A 16,041-nucleotide genomic window follows, 5' to 3' on the forward strand; every position below is an offset into this window, starting at 1 on the left:
GTGTACGACTTCTACATATTGCCACTATATATTGAGACAATATGAAAAAATTGAAATTAAAGAAAACGAAAATTCAACAAGTTTACCTTCCGTTTCTTCACAATTCTCTTTTACAAACAGCTCATGGTCATTATTTCCAACCAAATATGTGAAGTAGTATCATGCAAAATTGTTCCGCAATAACTATGCGTATTATTATTTCCTTATGAGAGTTCAAAATGAATTAAATAATTCAAGCAAAACGAATAATTGCAATAATAATTCCTACATCATTGCACAATGGCTCCGTTCCTTCACCACATTCTTTGGGGGGGGTAGGTTTAGGTGGCCGCGGCGGCAAGGTTGATGTAAAAAGAGGAGGTCCAAGAGGACGAGGTGGCGGTGCTGCCCAATATGGTGGTGGTTGTGGTGGAGGTGGTGCTGGCGGCATTGGAGGTGGATAAAATTGGTGTTGAGGATATGGCAATGAGGGATATGGTGAACATTCCATACCATAAAGAGGAGCATATCCATAATCCCCATAATTATAATAAGAACCCCTGTCCATAACCTCACCATTAAACTTGATATACTTGATCTCTGCATGTTTCCCATGTCTCTCTAGCACACTCAACAATGTATTTGGGTTCACTCTGCTAGTAACTTTCACTGTATCTTGATCCCCATCAAGTGTGATGTTGTAGACCCCTGAAAATGAATTTTCCAATTTAGAAATTGATAGCATGTAACCAAAATGTTGAGAAAAGTATGATATATGATATGATTTGACCGGAAAACAGATAGAAAAATGAAATGTATGCGGATATCGATACTATTTTGGTTGTTTAAAATTGGGCGGTCACTCCCCCAAGAGGTAAAACTTCCTTAATAGAATAGTATTCAAATGTTATTATCATTATTTTTCTAATAGGATATGGCTAATTCTGCTTAATGTGTTAAATTTCTCCATCCTCTTACCCATTTTTTCTGGTTTCGTCCCTGGGATTGACCATATCTTAGACTATTTGCAACAATTTTCAATATGAAAACAAAAGCCATGTTCTGAGTTTAAATCATTGAGATCAGGATATAGAAAATACCATGAACACTCTGCAAGATCTGCATCACTTTCACTTTACATCCCTCACACTTGGTATTTACTTTTAGAATACAAACCTGAAAAGAGCAGAACAAAGAAGCCATTACAATTACAAGGTGCGCCAAACAAGATTAAAAGAAAACCATGAAAAATGAATATGTATTACCATTTCAGCGGAAGAGTATTCCATTGCACAAGTCCTTCAGAAATCGGTTTCAGAGAAAAAACATCAAAACAGTGCCATCTTTAGGTTTATTGTTCTGAATCCATAACCTATAAAATTTACACTGCAACAAAAGTCAAATCCTTTTGCACTAGTGAGTAAGAAAGGCTGAGAGATTGAGGATAATATCAATAGATATCTGGTTTTTTTATATGCATATCATAACCCTTTTTGCATCTTGTGTTTATTTTGTTACCAGATTTTGAATTGCTTTCACCAGATTATTTGTTTCCATAAAATTAGCAAACTTCCCTTTCTGAAATTACTTCCTCATTCAAGAGAAATTATTTCTCTTTATAACACAATGCCGCAATCAACATTATCAAATCAATTCTACACTTATCTTTATATTTTGTTTTATACAAGACAATTATTTTTAAAGATAATTTCGTGATTTAAGTTTTTAAGTCTCCCCATTTTACACTTTCACTCCAATCACTGCCCTCCGCATCCCCTCTTGCAGTGTAAAAGGCCCGGGCTGTATTCACTTGGGTTCCCACTAGGGGGTGCACAATTTATTTTTTGGTCCACCGGTGGTCTATTGTTAATTACCGTTAGATCTTGGAATCTAGAAATATTTTTTAAATGGATGGCTAGGATCAAAAGGATGATAAAAGGGTGAAAATGTAATATTCTTTCTTTTATTAATTAAAGGATAAAACAAAAATATAATTTCTGAGATTTCCTAACCAAAACAAAAATAAATCCTGGGTGGGTGAGGGTAGCACTTGTGAGGTCTCGCCGGAGAAGACGGTGGTGCGCGGCGGCGCTGTCGCCGGAGGTGAAAGGGGGTCTTGTTCCTCTCGAGGCCAGGAACACGATCGTGGCGTCCGTTTCTTCAAAATCACAGCCATGTGTTCAGAAGAGCCAGTTGCTGGCTCGCCAGAAATCGCTTCCGGCGGCGGCTCACGATGGAGGGCGGCAGAACAGAAAATTTGTTGAGGGGTTTCGTTGCGGATGATGAGGGGAGTACGATGGTGGTGTTGGTTCCTCCAAATGATGAGTGGTTTGCCGGAGATCAGGAGGAGAAGGTAGCAGTGGTTAGGGTTTCGTTTTCCCTGTCCCTTGCGTTGGTGGTGTCGTTCATGGTCCCGGGCGTGGGTGATGGCAGCTATGACTGCCATGCTTGCCAGAGAAAGGAGGAGAGGCAACGGTGGTGATGACTCGTGAGGAAGAAGGTGATGGTGGTTGTGTTTCCATGGTGGTGCGCGCGTGGGAGGAGAAGGAAGAGCCAAGGTGGTGGTGGCTGACTTCGTTGATTGAAGAAGAAGAAGAAGAAGTAGACATGGTGAGGTGATGAGTGATGAGTTGCAGGAGGTAAAAAGAGAAGAAGAAGATGCTGTGGGGGGAGAAAGAGAGAAATCTTTGAGGGTTGGATCTGATCTGGTGAAGAAGATCCAGATCTGAAATGTTTACGATTTAACTTTTTTTAATATTTTTCTACAGTAAATTACTTAAAACACCCATGGTCCATGGGTGGACCAAAAAATAAATTGTGCACCCTAGTGGGAACCATTCACTTGCCTACCATATAACTTTTATAATTATATTTTTATGAAAAATTGGTCAATATCTCACTATTAGCAGGTGATGTAACTAATAAAATGTCATGTCATTGTGGCCACGTGTTCAGAGTAATCTCACTCAACATATTTTTCTTCCAATTTAGATCTGATAGGTAGCACTCTTAATAACAAAAAAAAATTAAAGATCAAAGAAACAATAATCTTAAAAAGAGGTAGTCATTGATCTAATATGGAAGCAAAATATTCCACATGTAAATACATGACAATCCTCATATGATCATTTCCTTTGTTACCACATCACATTTAATAATGAAATATTATATAGCGGTCAGTAAGATTTTCTGCAAAATATGATTGTAAATAAGAGATTAAAACTTTTTCTTTTTTTTTTTGTAAAGAATAAACATTTTTAAGCCTCTTAAGCCTAATTTTAAGACATTAATTTCTATACACTGACAGTGAAAAATCAACATATCAAATTTTAAGAAAGTGTTATGTCAATTAATGAAATTAAATAAAAAGAGAGATTCGATGCATATCATTTTCTCTAATTTTAATGAGAATTGGGAAGAACTAACCTAATTAAAAGTGGACCAGTAGAAACGAAGCCCAAACGACATGAGAAAAGCCCATTAAGTAAAACCCGCCATCTTGTCCAACACTTGACAACACAGTCCAAAAATGGTGTCAGCAGCGAGAAGCGCAGGCGCTGTTGGTGCCATCTTGATCGTGTCGTTGGTGGTGGCCTATTTCATCTCGAAGAAGAAATCTCAAACGAAGAAGAAGAAGAAGAAGGGAATCGTTGAAGCCATTGGTAACTCCCCTTTGATTCGAATCAACAGCCTCTCCGATGCCACTGGTTGCCAAGTAAGTAAACTAACAAACCTCCCTCCCTTTTCACCTTGTCTTTTACTTCTTCTGTTTTCTCCTTACAACTCTTCTGTGTGTGTTGTTTAGATTCTTGGCAAGTGCGAGTTTTTGAACCCTGGAGGTAGTGTCAAAGATCGTGTTGCACTTCATATTATTCAAGAGGTAAACAAAATTTCTGTTTTTTTTTTTAATTTGTTGAGTAAAAAGCAAATTAGTCCTCATGAATTTGTGCCTACATTGTGTACTTTGTTAGTCAACTAAGCTCTGCATATAGTATTTTAGGGATTGGTCATTTAGGAATAATTTGGCATTCAAAAGAACAAGATACGCAATGATCGTATTAGAGGAGATATTGGGGTAGCACCCATCAAAGAGAAGCTGACAGAAAATCGGTTAAGGTAGTATGGACATGTACAAAGAAGACTTTTGGAGTCACCAGTAGAAGGGTTGATAATATGGTCTTTATAGTCTTGTGAAGACTGAAGAGGGGTAGAGAGAGGCCAAAAAGAACATTAGAAGATGTTGTTAAAAATGACCTCATTATCAATTATATCTCCCAAAATCTGGTTTTTTATTGAGCTCAATGGCGTAGTGTGATCCATATAACTGATCTCATTTAGTGGGATAAGGTTTTTTGTTTTTATTGTTGTCCTCTGTCATTTTGTCAATAACTAGCTTCAGAGTTCAGACTTACTACTCTTTTGGCTTTTGTTTTATTTTCCATATGATTTTCTCATGCAGGCTTTAGAATCTGGCCAGCTACGTCCAGGTGGAATAGTTACTGAAGGGAGTGCTGGAAGTACTGCCATTAGCATTGCAACTGTTGCTCCTGCCTATGGATGCAAAAGCCACGTCGTTATACCGGATGATGCTGCCATTGAGAAGGTATTTTGTAATTTTAATCAAGCAAGTCTATGATACATTCTACTATTCTAGCCACAACCATAAGTTTTTGTAGATGATTGCCTTTCTTGGGGAATATTTTCAAGAAAGCTGAACTTGAAATTCATCTAGATTTATTGAGAGAAAATTTGTAAATTCTGAATCAGTGTTTGTTTATTGATCAGAAATGTGTTTATATACAAATGCTAATCAACTAAGCTAATCTCAACTAACTCATAACAAACTCTCTAACTAACTAACTGTAGCTAAAACTATTCTAACTGACTAACTGAACCACGTGCTTAATTTTAATCACACGTGTCTAAAAGCCTAAATATAATTACATGTATTACTCCCCCTCAAGATGGAGCATAAATATTTTGGATGCTCATCTTGCTTAAGATACTCTTAAAGGAAGGTAATGGTAATGCCTTGGTGAAGATATCCGCAAGTTGTTGTTGAGTGCGAACTGGAATCAAGCGTATCAAACCAGACTCAACCTTCTCTCGGATAAAATGACAATCTAATTCGATGTGTTTTGTCCTTTCATGAAACTGCGGATTTGAAGCAATGTGAATGGCTGCCAGATTGTAGCAATAAACAGCAGTTGAACCAGCATTCAGTTGTAAATCAGCTAGCAAGGAGTGAAGCCAAGTAATTTCAGCTGCCACCGCTGCCAAAGCCCGATATTCAGATTCTGCAGAAGACCTACTGACAGTGGTTTGCTTCTTGGACTTCCAAGAGATAAGGGAATCACCTAGGAAGACACAATACCCTGTGGTTGACCTGCGAGTGTTAGGGCATGTGGTCCAATCAGCATCAGAAAAAGCATGAAGCTTAAGTGATGAAGTAGAAGAAAAGAAAACTCCTTGTCCTGGTGTGCCTTTAAAGTAGCGGAGAAGATAATGCACTGCATCAAGGTGTGATGTTCTTGGCTTGGACAGGAATTGACTAAGCTTATGAACACAAAAAGTAATATCCGGGCGTGATAATGTCAAGTAAAGCAACCTGCCAACAAGTCGTCGATATTGTGTGGCATCGGGTAAAAGATCTCCATCATTGGAGTTCAACTTGAGATGAGGCTGCATAGGAAGGGTTGTGGGTTGTGCTCCTAGAAATCCAGTATCCTCAAGAAGAGATAGTGTATATTTCCTCTGGTTTAAGAAGATGCCTGCTTTAGATCTAGCAATCTCTAACCCAAGGAAATAATGAAGGGTGCCTAGGTCTTTAAGCTTGAAACTATCTTGAAGATCCTTCTTTAGTGCATAAATCAGTGAGGTATTGGCACTAGCTATGATTATGTCATCGACATAGACCAACAATGCAATGAATGAGGATCCAGTTCCTTTGATAAAAAGAGAGTAATCAGACTTGGACTGAGAGAAGCCAAGTTGTAACAAGACATTAGCAAAGGTTGTAAACCACTGCCTAGAGGCTTGTTTCAAGCCATAAATGGATTTATTGAGTTTGCAAACCAGCTTGGTCTTAGAAGCCTCTTGCTCCCCCTTAATGGATGGCCGCTGAATATGATAACCAAGAGGTAAATCCATATAAATTTCCTCGAGTAAATTTCCATTTAAGAATGCATTGTTGATGTCCAGTTGTGCTAGTGTCCAGCCTTGTGTTGCAGCCAAGCTCAATAGCAATCTCACAGTTGTAAGCTTTGCTACTGGTGAGAAAGTTTCAATGTAGTCTAGGCCAGCTTGTTGTGTGAAACCCTTGGCCACCAAGCGAGCTTTATATCTTTCCACGGTACCATCAGACTTATATTTGATCCTATAGACCCACTTGCATCCAATGGAATGCTTGTGAGGAGGCAATGGAACTATGGTCCATGTCTTGTTATCTTCCATGGCTTGTAACTCTTCGTGCATAGCTTTTCACCAGGGTAAAGATCCTACTGCTTGATGATAAAAAACAGGTTCGGGATCAGCAGAGATTTGAGAAATGTATGCTCTATATGAAGAACCAAATCTGGAACATGTGTCATAATTGTGGAGAGGATATGCACATGTGGAAGTCAACTGGTTGCACTGGTAATCCTGTAACCTGGCAGGTGCTCTAGTCACCCTTGTTGATCTTCGTAAGGAAGAATTGGACAAAGCTGAAGGTTGCTGTGATGCAACTGAAGATGTGCCTTGTTCAGGAACTGCATCTGCTGAGAGTTGAGGTGCAGGAGTAGGCTCATTCTGAGGAATAGTTGCTGGACGTGCCTCTGGTAGTGAATTAGGAAGAAGAACGGGTAGAACTACCTCAGGGAAGGGATCTGCACACTGGTCTTGTTGTAAATGATGAAAGGGGAAGATTGTCTCATGAAATACAACATTTCTAGAGATCACCATAGATTTGGTTTCGAGATCATAGACCTTATACCCCTTATACCCTTGTGGATATCCCATGAAAACAGCAGCTCTTGCTCGAGGAGTGAGCTTATCCCTGGTTGAAGGTAAAGTAGAAACATAGCACAAACATCCAAATACTCTTAAAGAGTCATAAGAAGGGTGTTTGTGATATAACTTGTAATATGGGGTCTTCCTTTGCAAGATGGCAGTGGGAATTCGATTGATCAAAAAGCATGCAGTTTGCAGGCATTCACCCCAGAATCTGATAGGTACCCTTGACTGAAAAAGTAAACTTCTAGTGACATTAAGCAAATGTTGATGCTTTCGTTCCACAACTGAATTTTGTTGTGGTGTCTCTACACAAGAGAACTGATGTTGAGTTCCCATCTCAGTCAAGAAGGAAGACAAATTGAGTTCCTTGGCATTATCAGATCTAAGAGCCTTAATAGAAACATCAAATTGTGTCTTGACAAACTTGAAAAAGTGTTTAATGATCAGATTTCTGCTTCATAAGAACAATCCAGGTATATCTACTATGATCATCAACTAAGGTCAAGAAATATTTGTGGCCAGAACATGTTTCAGTGTTATAGGGTCCCCACACATCAACATGCAAAAGATAAAAAATATGTGCAGAAATATGCTGACTAGAAGGAAAAGCTAGTCTATGTTGCTTTGCCAATGGACAAATAGGACAAGACTTTATTTCACTTGAAATTGAAACAGGTATATTACAATTGGTAGGTTACATATCATGATATTGTAAAGACAAATGACCTAAACGATAGTGCCATAGACATTTGGCTACCTTTGTACAAGGTGTAAAAGATGAAACAACAGAGCTAGCTTTGGTACTATTTACAGCAGAAGTAAAAGAAAGAAATTGCAACTTGCAGGTCTCATCCAAAGTCCTAGTGTCTAGGTAATACAATCCAGATTTGGGTTTAGCCTTCCCAATCATCCTCAACTTGAGGCTGTCCTGTATGACAAGAGATTGTTTCAACAAAATGATTTTATAGTGTGAATATATATCAAACAGAGCTGAAACAGAAAGCAAGTTGTATTGAAAAGAAGGGACATGAAAAACATTGTGCAAGACAAGACTTGGTGTCAAATGAACAGTACCAATGCCCTGAACTGAGATGTGAGTCTTGTTGGGTAAAGTAACTGATGGGGTCACAGAATGGATTGCAAGAATAATAAGATGAAATGGTACTGTAAAGATTGTATTGAAGAACAGAAAACGATTACAGAATGAAAGATAGAAATATTGCTAGAAAACTCTAACAATCCCAAAGAGGAGCACCAATGGCTCTCTCCCCAAAAGAGATCTTACTCTCTCTCCTATAACAGAAAAATAACAATCATGAGTGCCTCTAGAAAACACTCCAATATTCCCTTATACTAACTAACTACAGCTCAGCATTATGCAGCATCTTTTCCCTTCCTCCTCGTGTAGACTTTCCAAGCCTTGGGCCCGCCAAGGCCCATCATAGAATTTGGGTTTCTATCAACTCCTTCCCCCTTAAGAACAGCCTTGTCCTCAAGGCAGAACTCAGGGAATTGGCCTGCAAGAGTCTCATTATCTTCCCAAGTGACTTCTTCTACAGATTTGTGCTTCCATTTGATCAAGCTTTGCTGAACCTCTCTGTCTCCATGCCTAACAGTCCTGATCCCAAGGATTGATTCAGGGTATACATCATCAGATTCCTCTATGCCCAGATCTGTAGGTAGTTCCCCTTGAACTTGATAGTCACCAATGGCTTTTTTAAGCACTGACACATGAAAAACTGGATGGATCTTTGACTCTGCTGGGAGCTTCAGTCTATATGCCACAGCACCCACTTTGGCTTCTATCTGAAAAGGACCATAGAACCTGGCAGCAAGCTTTTGATTAATTCTCTTAATCACAGAGTGTTGTCTATGGGGCCTGAGCTTGAGAAATACCCATTCCCCTACCATGAAACTCAAATCCCTTCTCTTCTTATTTGCATAGCTAGCCATTTGTTCCTGAGCTCTCTTCAAATGTGCCCTGAGCTGCCTTAGTGCTTCATCCCTCTCACTCAACTCCACAGCAACAGCAGCCACTTTGGTTTCATTGGTGAGGAACTTAACCACAGGAGGGGCCTTCCTACCATATACTACCTCAAAAGGTGTTTGTCCAATGGAACTGTGGAAAGTAGAGTTGTACCAGAATTCAGCCCAAGGAACCCAATGGGACCAGGTTTTGGGGTGATCAGAAGCAAAGCATCTCAAATAGCTCTCAAGACACCTATTAATGACCTCTGTTTGGCCATCAGTTTCTGGATGATAAGAAGAACTCATCTTCAATCTAGTCCCCTGCAGTTTGAACAACTCCGACCAGAAATGACTCACAAATATAGGGTCTCGATCACTGATAACTGAATTAGGAATCCCATGTAGCCTTACAATCTCTTTGGCAAAAACCTCAGCAATGGATTTTGCAGAATAAGGATGTTTCAACAGAATAAAATGGCTGTATTTAGATAACCTGTCCACTACCACTAAGACAGCTTCATACCCTTTTGATTTTGGTAAACCAGTGATGAAATCTAAAGATAAGTCTTCCCACACCGCATTGGGAATAGGTAGAGGCTGTAGCAAACCCCCTGGTGACACTGCACTGTATTTTTGTCGTTGGCACACATCACATTCCCTGACAAAATCCCTAACCCTTTTCTGCATTCCTGGCCAATATAAAGAGTCAGCTAACCTCCTATAGGTCCTCAAAAATCCAGAGTGTCCCCCCGAAGGAGAAGCATGGAATTCCTGTAACAGCCAAGGAATTGATGGGGATGTAGGTGCTAAAACCAATCTGTCTTGGTATAGTAGAATTCCCTGTTGGACAGTAAACCCTGGCTTAGATTGTGGAGATTTCAGAACTTCCTGAGTGAGGTTCTGAATGTAGGGATCACTAGCAATCTCCTCCAGGATTTTCTTCCTATCTTTCCACAAAGGAAAAGACACCAGAGTGTGGAATTCACCCTCATCATAGCACCTGGACAAGGCATCTGCAGCCTTATTCTCCAGCCCTGGCTTATATTTTACCTCAAATTGGTAGCCTAAGAGCTTGGCTAACCAACATTGCTGGTCTGGTGAAGAGACTTTCTGTTGGAGGAAGTGTTTCAAGCTCTTGTGGTCAGTGTAGACAGTGAATGCTCTTCCTAACAAGTAATGCCTCCAATGCTGGATGCATAAAACCAGGGCCATAAGTTCTTTTTCATAAACAGATTTTGCAAGGTTGCCATTAGATAGAGCTTTGCTGAAAAAAGCAATTGGTTGCCTTTGCTGCATTAACACAGCCCCTATCCCTCTCCCTGCTGCATCACACTCTACTTCAAAGGGCTTGGCAAAACTGGGCAGAGCCAAGACTGGGGAACTTGTCATAACCTGCTTGAGCTGTTGGAAAGCTTTTAGTGCTTCTGGATTCCAAGAAAAATTGTCTTTCTTGGTGAGCTCAGTTAGAGGTTTTGCAATTTTTCCATAGTCCTTGATGAATTTTCTGTAGTATCCAGTGAGACCCAAAAATCCTCTCACCCCTTTGACATTTTTAGGCTCAGGCCAATCTATAATGCATTGGACCTTCTCAGGATCCACTGCTACTCCCTTCCCTGAGATAATGTGCCCAAGATAGTCTATCTGTGCACAACCAAATTTGCATTTGGCTTGATTGGCTACAAAACAATTTCCCAGCAGCACAGTTAAGACTAGGTGCAGATGCTCCTTGTGTTCTAACAAATTTCTACTATAAATCAAAATGTCATCAAAGAAAACTAACACAAATTTTCTAAGGTAGGGTCTGAAAATGTCATTCATGATAGCTTGAAAAGTAGCTGGAGCATTCATTAAGCCAAATGGCATGACCAAATACTCATAATGACCATTGTGAGTTCTAAAAGCAGTTTTAGGAATGTCATCTTCATGTACCCTAATCTGATGATAGCCTGATTTTAAATCAAGTTTTGAGAACATGCTTGCACCATTTAACTCATCTAATAATTCATCTACTATAGGGATTGGATACTTATCTGGTACCGTAGCTTTGTTCAATGCTCTGTAGTCCACACACATCCTCCAAGTATTGTCTTTTTTCTTCACCAAGATGACAGGACTGGAAAATGCGCTCTTACTAGGCCTGATGACCCCTGCTTCCATTAGCTCTGCCACTTGCTTTTCTATCTCCTCTTTCTGGTGATGTGGGTATCTATATGGCCTCACATTGATTGGACCATGTTCTAGACTCAGAGTAATTTGGTGGACCTTGCTTCTTTCAGGAGGCAATTGAATCTTCTTCCTGAAAACTTCTGGGAACTCTTCAATTACAGCCCTGAGTTGCAGTGGTATCTCAGCCACTTTCCTGGTGATTTCTGCAGATTGTAATTGAGGCCACCACCCCTCCAAATTCTCTCTGCCTTGAGTATCCTTTAGGAAGGAGTGAAGGTTACTTTGGTTGCTATCCTTTTCCTTCATTCCTTGCAGGGTCACCATCTCTTCCCCATGGACAAATTGCATTGTCAGAAGTTTCCAATCCATCACCACTTTCCCTAGTGTACTGAGCCAGGAAATTCCCAACACCAAGTCCAAACCCCCTAAGTCTAAGACCAAGGCATCAATGACTATCTCAATCTTCCCTAACTGAGCCTTAATTCCTCTACATAATCCTGTAGTAGTCACCCTGTGGCCATCCCCCAACTTGATTCCCCTTGAGGAGATAGGGGTAACCTCTAGTCCCAGAGCCTTGGTAATCTTGGGAGAAATAAAATTGTGACTCGCTCCACAGTCAATTAAGATAAGCAAAGCCACACCATCGACTTGCGCTTTGAGTTTCATGGTTTGGTACTCCCCCATACAACCCAGAACACCCATGAGCTTGCATTCCACTGGTTCTTCTTCTTCACTCTCTTCAGGTTCTCCTTCCAGCATCACTATCTCACCATCCTCACCCATGGTTTCTCCTTCACCCAGAATTAAGACTCGCAATGCTCGCTCAGGACACTTGTGCAGCGTGGGATGATATTTTCCCCCACACTTAAAGCATAGTCCCTTCGCTCTCCGATTCTCTATCTCATCCACTTGGAAGCTTCTGACCCCTCTCCACCGATCAGAGTTGCCGGTGCGATGGTCGCCGCCAGTTTTCCTCGCCGTCGACGACAACGACGAAGCTGGTTGCGCGTTCGACCCATACGAGCTAGAAGATCGATTCGGACTTGACCCACTTGATTTCACGAATCGGGTTGTGTCTTTACTTGAAAACCCGCTTCTAATTGCGGTTGGGCCGGCCCAATTCATTTGACCCGATCGCTCCAACCCGTTTTTCCTAACAACCCGTTTACCATCATCTTCTTCTTCTTCCCTCAACTCTTCCTCCACATCCTTCGCTATCCGCATCATCTCCATACGAGTACTCGGATTCAGTGTTCGCACCCGTCGTCGAATCGGTGGCTTGAGTCCACTCATAAAATAGCCCAGGTATTGATCCTCTGGTAACCTCCCCACTTGTGAGGATAACAGCTCGAAAGCCTCCACAAACTCCTCAACTCTACCGTTCTGCCTTAGCGTCGATAGTTCCTCAAAGGGATTCTCCAAGCGCCGGCCTCCATAACGCGCAATCAAGGCTCGTTTCAGTTTTTCCCAGAATAACTCGTCTTCCGTCTCCATCAACAGATTGAACCAATGGATCGTCGATCCTTCCATGCTCAAGCGAGCCAGTTTCACCTTCAACTCATCAGGTGTGCCCTGTACATCAAAATAAATCTCAGCTCGAGTGATCCAAGCAACTGGATCATCTCCTTCAAACACTGGCAGCTTCACCTTCTTCCCGGCGAGGCGCGATTCTCCGGAACTGGAATCCCCAGATGATGTTTCACCCTCGTGAACCACTCTCTTCCCCATCTGCTTGCTCAGTTCAGTCAGCACCAGACTCTGTTGTTGCAGTTGAAGAGCAAGTTCTTGAAGCGTCGTGGTCACCGTACCCATTTGGTTTTCCAGAGCTTCCATACGATCAGTCATCTTCGGTGGCATCTACCAACACTGGTTCTCTTGGAATGGGATGATCCGGTAGGTCGGACCAATTGATGGGGTCACAGAATGGATTGCAAGAATAATAAGATGAAATGGTACTGTAAAGATTGTATTGAAGAACAGAAAATGATTACAGAATGAAAGATAGAAATATTGCTAGAAAACTCTAACAATCCCAAAGAGGAGCACCAATGGCTTTCTCCCCAAAAGAGATCTTACTCTCTCTCCTATAACAGAAAAATAACAATCATGAGTGCCTCTAGAAAACACTCCAATATTCCCTTATACTAACTAACTACAGCTCAGCATTATGCAGCATCTTTTCCCTTCCTCCTCGTGTAGACTTTCCAAGCCTTGGGCCCGCCAAGGCCCATCATAGAATTTGGGTTTCTATCAGTAACAGTGGCTGATTGTGCAAAAGCATATGTGGAAAACAAAGATTGACCATAGCATATATGATGTGTGGCACCCGAATCAACTATCCACAAATATCCTAACCTAGAATGCATCATAGAAGTGGTGTTTGTCATAACAATACCTGACTTGGTGCCTGAGGATTCAGGAACATCAACTGAGTCCGGAGAAGTAGTGGTGAGTTGATTTGTAACTTGTAAGTAGTTGAATCAACTGGTTGCATTGTGCTGGTGACAAAGTAGTAATAGCATTCTGAAATGTGCCACTGGCTTGACCAGCTACTGCATGTGTAGAAGGCTTAGACTTTGGCTTCATTCCAGGAGGATAACCATGGAGCTTAAAGCACTTTGCTGCTGTATGACCAGGAATACCACAGTGAGAGCAAATTGGACGATCCCATATTGAGAGAAAATTTGTAGATTCTGAATCAGTGTTTGTTTATTGATCAGAAATGTGTTTATATACAAATGCTAATCAGCTAAGCTAATCTCAACTAACTCATAACAAACTCTCTAACTAACTAACTGTAGCTAAAACTAATGCTAACTGACTAACTGAACCACGTGCTTAATTTTAATCACACGTGTCTAAAAGCCTAAATATAATTACATGTATTAAGATTCAACACAAGCCAAAAACCCGTAAGGCCGTTTTTGTCCCCTGGTTATTTTTCATGTTGTAATTTGTTTGTGGAACAAAAATGATTGAATAAATCAAGAGCAAGTTACAGCTTACACAACTATGTCGTTACATGCTGAAATTTGAAACATTTGCTGCTATAGCTGAGTTGTTGAACCCTAGGGAATGTGTCATGAGAAGCACAGTTTCTGATTTATTTTTGATTCATTATTTGTCTATCTGTTGATTTGAAAGTGGCCTTATTTCCTTCTCAGTCTATCTACTTTCATTGCTTATATACTGAAGCATTTTGATATTCTATTGGAACCTTCCTCCAGTCTCAAATACTTGAAGCTCTTGGAGCAACTGTTGAAAGAGTACGGCCGGTGTCAATTACTCACAAAAACCATTTTGTCAATATTGCAAGAAGACGAGCATCTGAAGCAAATGAGTTTGCATTGAAGCATAGAAATTCACAATTGAATGGCAAGGACTCAAAGCAAGTAAATGGTTATAAATCTGATGGAGACAATCACAGTTCACTATTTCCTACTGATTGTCAAGGTGGCTGTTTTGCTGATCAGTTTGAGAACTTGGCAAACTTCAGGGCCCATTACGAGGGTACAGGGCCTGAGATTTGGGAACAGACAAATGGAAAGCTAGATGCATTCATTGCAGCAGCAGGCACTGGTGGCACTGTGGCTGGTGTTTCTAGGTTCCTTCAGGTTCATCTCTCTTTCCTCCATATTTTAAACATTGTCATTTCGGTTGTGAAAGTTGCCTGAATTTCTTGTCTTATGTTAAACAGGATAAGAATCCAAAAATCAAGTGCTACCTCATCGATCCTCCTGGTTCCGGCTTGTTTAACAAGGTAACAAGGGGAGTGATGTACACTAAAGAGGAGGCCGAAGGACGAAGACTCAAGAATCCATTCGACACCATAACAGAAGGGATTGGAATTAACAGGGTAACAAGGAATTTTGCAATGGCAAAACTTGATGGGGCCTTTAGAGGCACAGATATGGAAGCCGTTGAAATGGCTAGGTCAGCCCTTACTCTTCTCTATGCCATCTTAAAGGTTATTTTTTCCATCTTTGTCCTATTTTGTGTGTCAATTGGAAGAAGTGCTACAGCCTACATGAATTGTCTGTTTGGATACCAGTTGACTCTAACGTGGACGGACTTTCATTCCAATCCATAAGAAGTGTTTCTTCACTTTTTATCTCGAAATGAATGCTAATGTCTGTTTTCGTTTTCTCTAGTGCCAACATTAATTTTTTCTCACTGTCTTTTTTTTTAATGTATTAGATTTCTCTTGAAGAATGATGGGCTATTCCTGGGGAGTTCTTCTGCAATGAACTGTGTTGGAGCTGTTAGAGTAGCACAGACACTTGGCCCTGGTCACACAATTGTAACCATTCTCTGCGACAGTGGAATGAGACACCTGAGCAAGTTTTATAATGCTGAGTACTTGTCCCAGCTTGGGTTGACACCAAAAGCAACTGGATTGGAGTTCTTGGCTATCAAATGAGTTATGTTCCTTCAGAGTTTTGAGATGCCTACAAGACCTTTTTTTAACCAAGGGTCTCCAATAGCAGATAGCCAGAGACTAACCTACTTTGTGGCGTAGAGATCACTGAAGTGGATCGGAATCCTCTGTCCTTGTTTCGACTCAACCGAAGTGGATTTTACCTTTGCTAACAAATCATTTTCCATATACACGATCAAGGTTCCAACAAGTCCATTATATTTGTTTGATACATTATAGACTATCATTCGTTAGTATACCACCATTTATTCAAGTGGGGAATGATAATTCATCAACAAAATATGTTCAACTCAAACTATTTGGGTACGGAGGGGGATTAGACTAGCGGTGTTTGTCCTGAAATTAATGAAATGACAGAGTAATCAACGTCATAACTATTTATTTTATGGAAACTAAAATATAGCGATTTATTGAAAGAACTATTGATATTCTTACATGGTTATATTCATTTTATCGTATATAAAAACAATATAAAATAATCATTCAAGAAATTAAAA

The 16,041-nt window shown here is 40.5% G+C and overlaps 2 protein-coding genes across 3 annotated transcripts; one reads left to right on the forward strand and one right to left on the reverse strand.

Annotated features, from left to right (window-relative positions):
* Positions 1–232: 232 nt before the first annotated feature.
* On the reverse strand, positions 233–1,373 carry LOC130725204 (uncharacterized). The gene is made up of 3 exons (XM_057576451.1): positions 1,245–1,373; positions 1,080–1,155; positions 233–687 (listed from the first exon to the last, which is right to left on the reverse strand). Exons 1-3 carry the CDS (start codon positions 1,266–1,268, stop codon positions 233–235), a joined length of 555 nt encoding a protein of 184 aa, XP_057432434.1. The 5' UTR covers positions 1,269–1,373.
* A 2,106-nt stretch (positions 1,374–3,479) lies between these two features.
* On the forward strand, positions 3,480–15,921 carry LOC130723467 (cysteine synthase 2). 2 transcript variants are annotated; one of them, XM_057574539.1, is made up of 6 exons: positions 3,480–3,694; positions 3,785–3,859; positions 4,439–4,582; positions 14,334–14,720; positions 14,804–15,073; positions 15,304–15,471. In XM_057574539.1, the coding sequence occupies exons 1-6, from the start codon at positions 3,509–3,511 to the stop codon at positions 15,319–15,321; spliced, it is 1,080 nt and encodes a 359-aa protein (XP_057430522.1). In that variant the 5' UTR covers positions 3,480–3,508; the 3' UTR covers positions 15,322–15,471. The 2 variants fall into 2 exon arrangements, with proteins under 2 accessions (XP_057430522.1, XP_057430521.1); XM_057574538.1 differs by having other exon boundaries at positions 3,484–3,694; positions 14,804–15,039; positions 15,304–15,921.
* Positions 15,922–16,041: the final 120 nt, after the last annotated feature.

Source organism: Lotus japonicus, chromosome 6 (genome assembly GCF_012489685.1).
Source record: "Lotus japonicus ecotype B-129 chromosome 6, LjGifu_v1.2".
Taxonomy (NCBI): domain Eukaryota; kingdom Viridiplantae; phylum Streptophyta; class Magnoliopsida; order Fabales; family Fabaceae; genus Lotus; species Lotus japonicus.

Bases quoted from the DNA above. Each gene is read 5' to 3' on its own strand.
- LOC130723467 (XM_057574538.1), top strand. From the start codon at position 3,509: ATGGTGTCAGCAGCGAGAAGCGCAGGCGCTGTTGGTGCCATCTTGATC. The intron at 14,721-14,803 runs GTTCATCTCTCT...TATGTTAAACAG, and splicing joins GTGTTTCTAGGTTCCTTCAG to GATAAGAATCCAAAAATCAA. The intron at 15,040-15,303 runs GTCAGCCCTTAC...TTAATGTATTAG, and splicing joins GAAGCCGTTGAAATGGCTAG to ATTTCTCTTGAAGAATGATG.
- LOC130725204 (XM_057576451.1), bottom strand. From the start codon at position 1,268: ATGGAATACTCTTCCGCTGAAATG. The intron at 1,156-1,244 runs GTAATACATATT...TGCTCTTTTCAG, and splicing joins AATACTCTTCCGCTGAAATG to GTTTGTATTCTAAAAGTAAA. The intron at 688-1,079 runs GTATTTTCTATA...ATTCATTTTCAG, and splicing joins GATCTTGCAGAGTGTTCATG to GGGTCTACAACATCACACTT.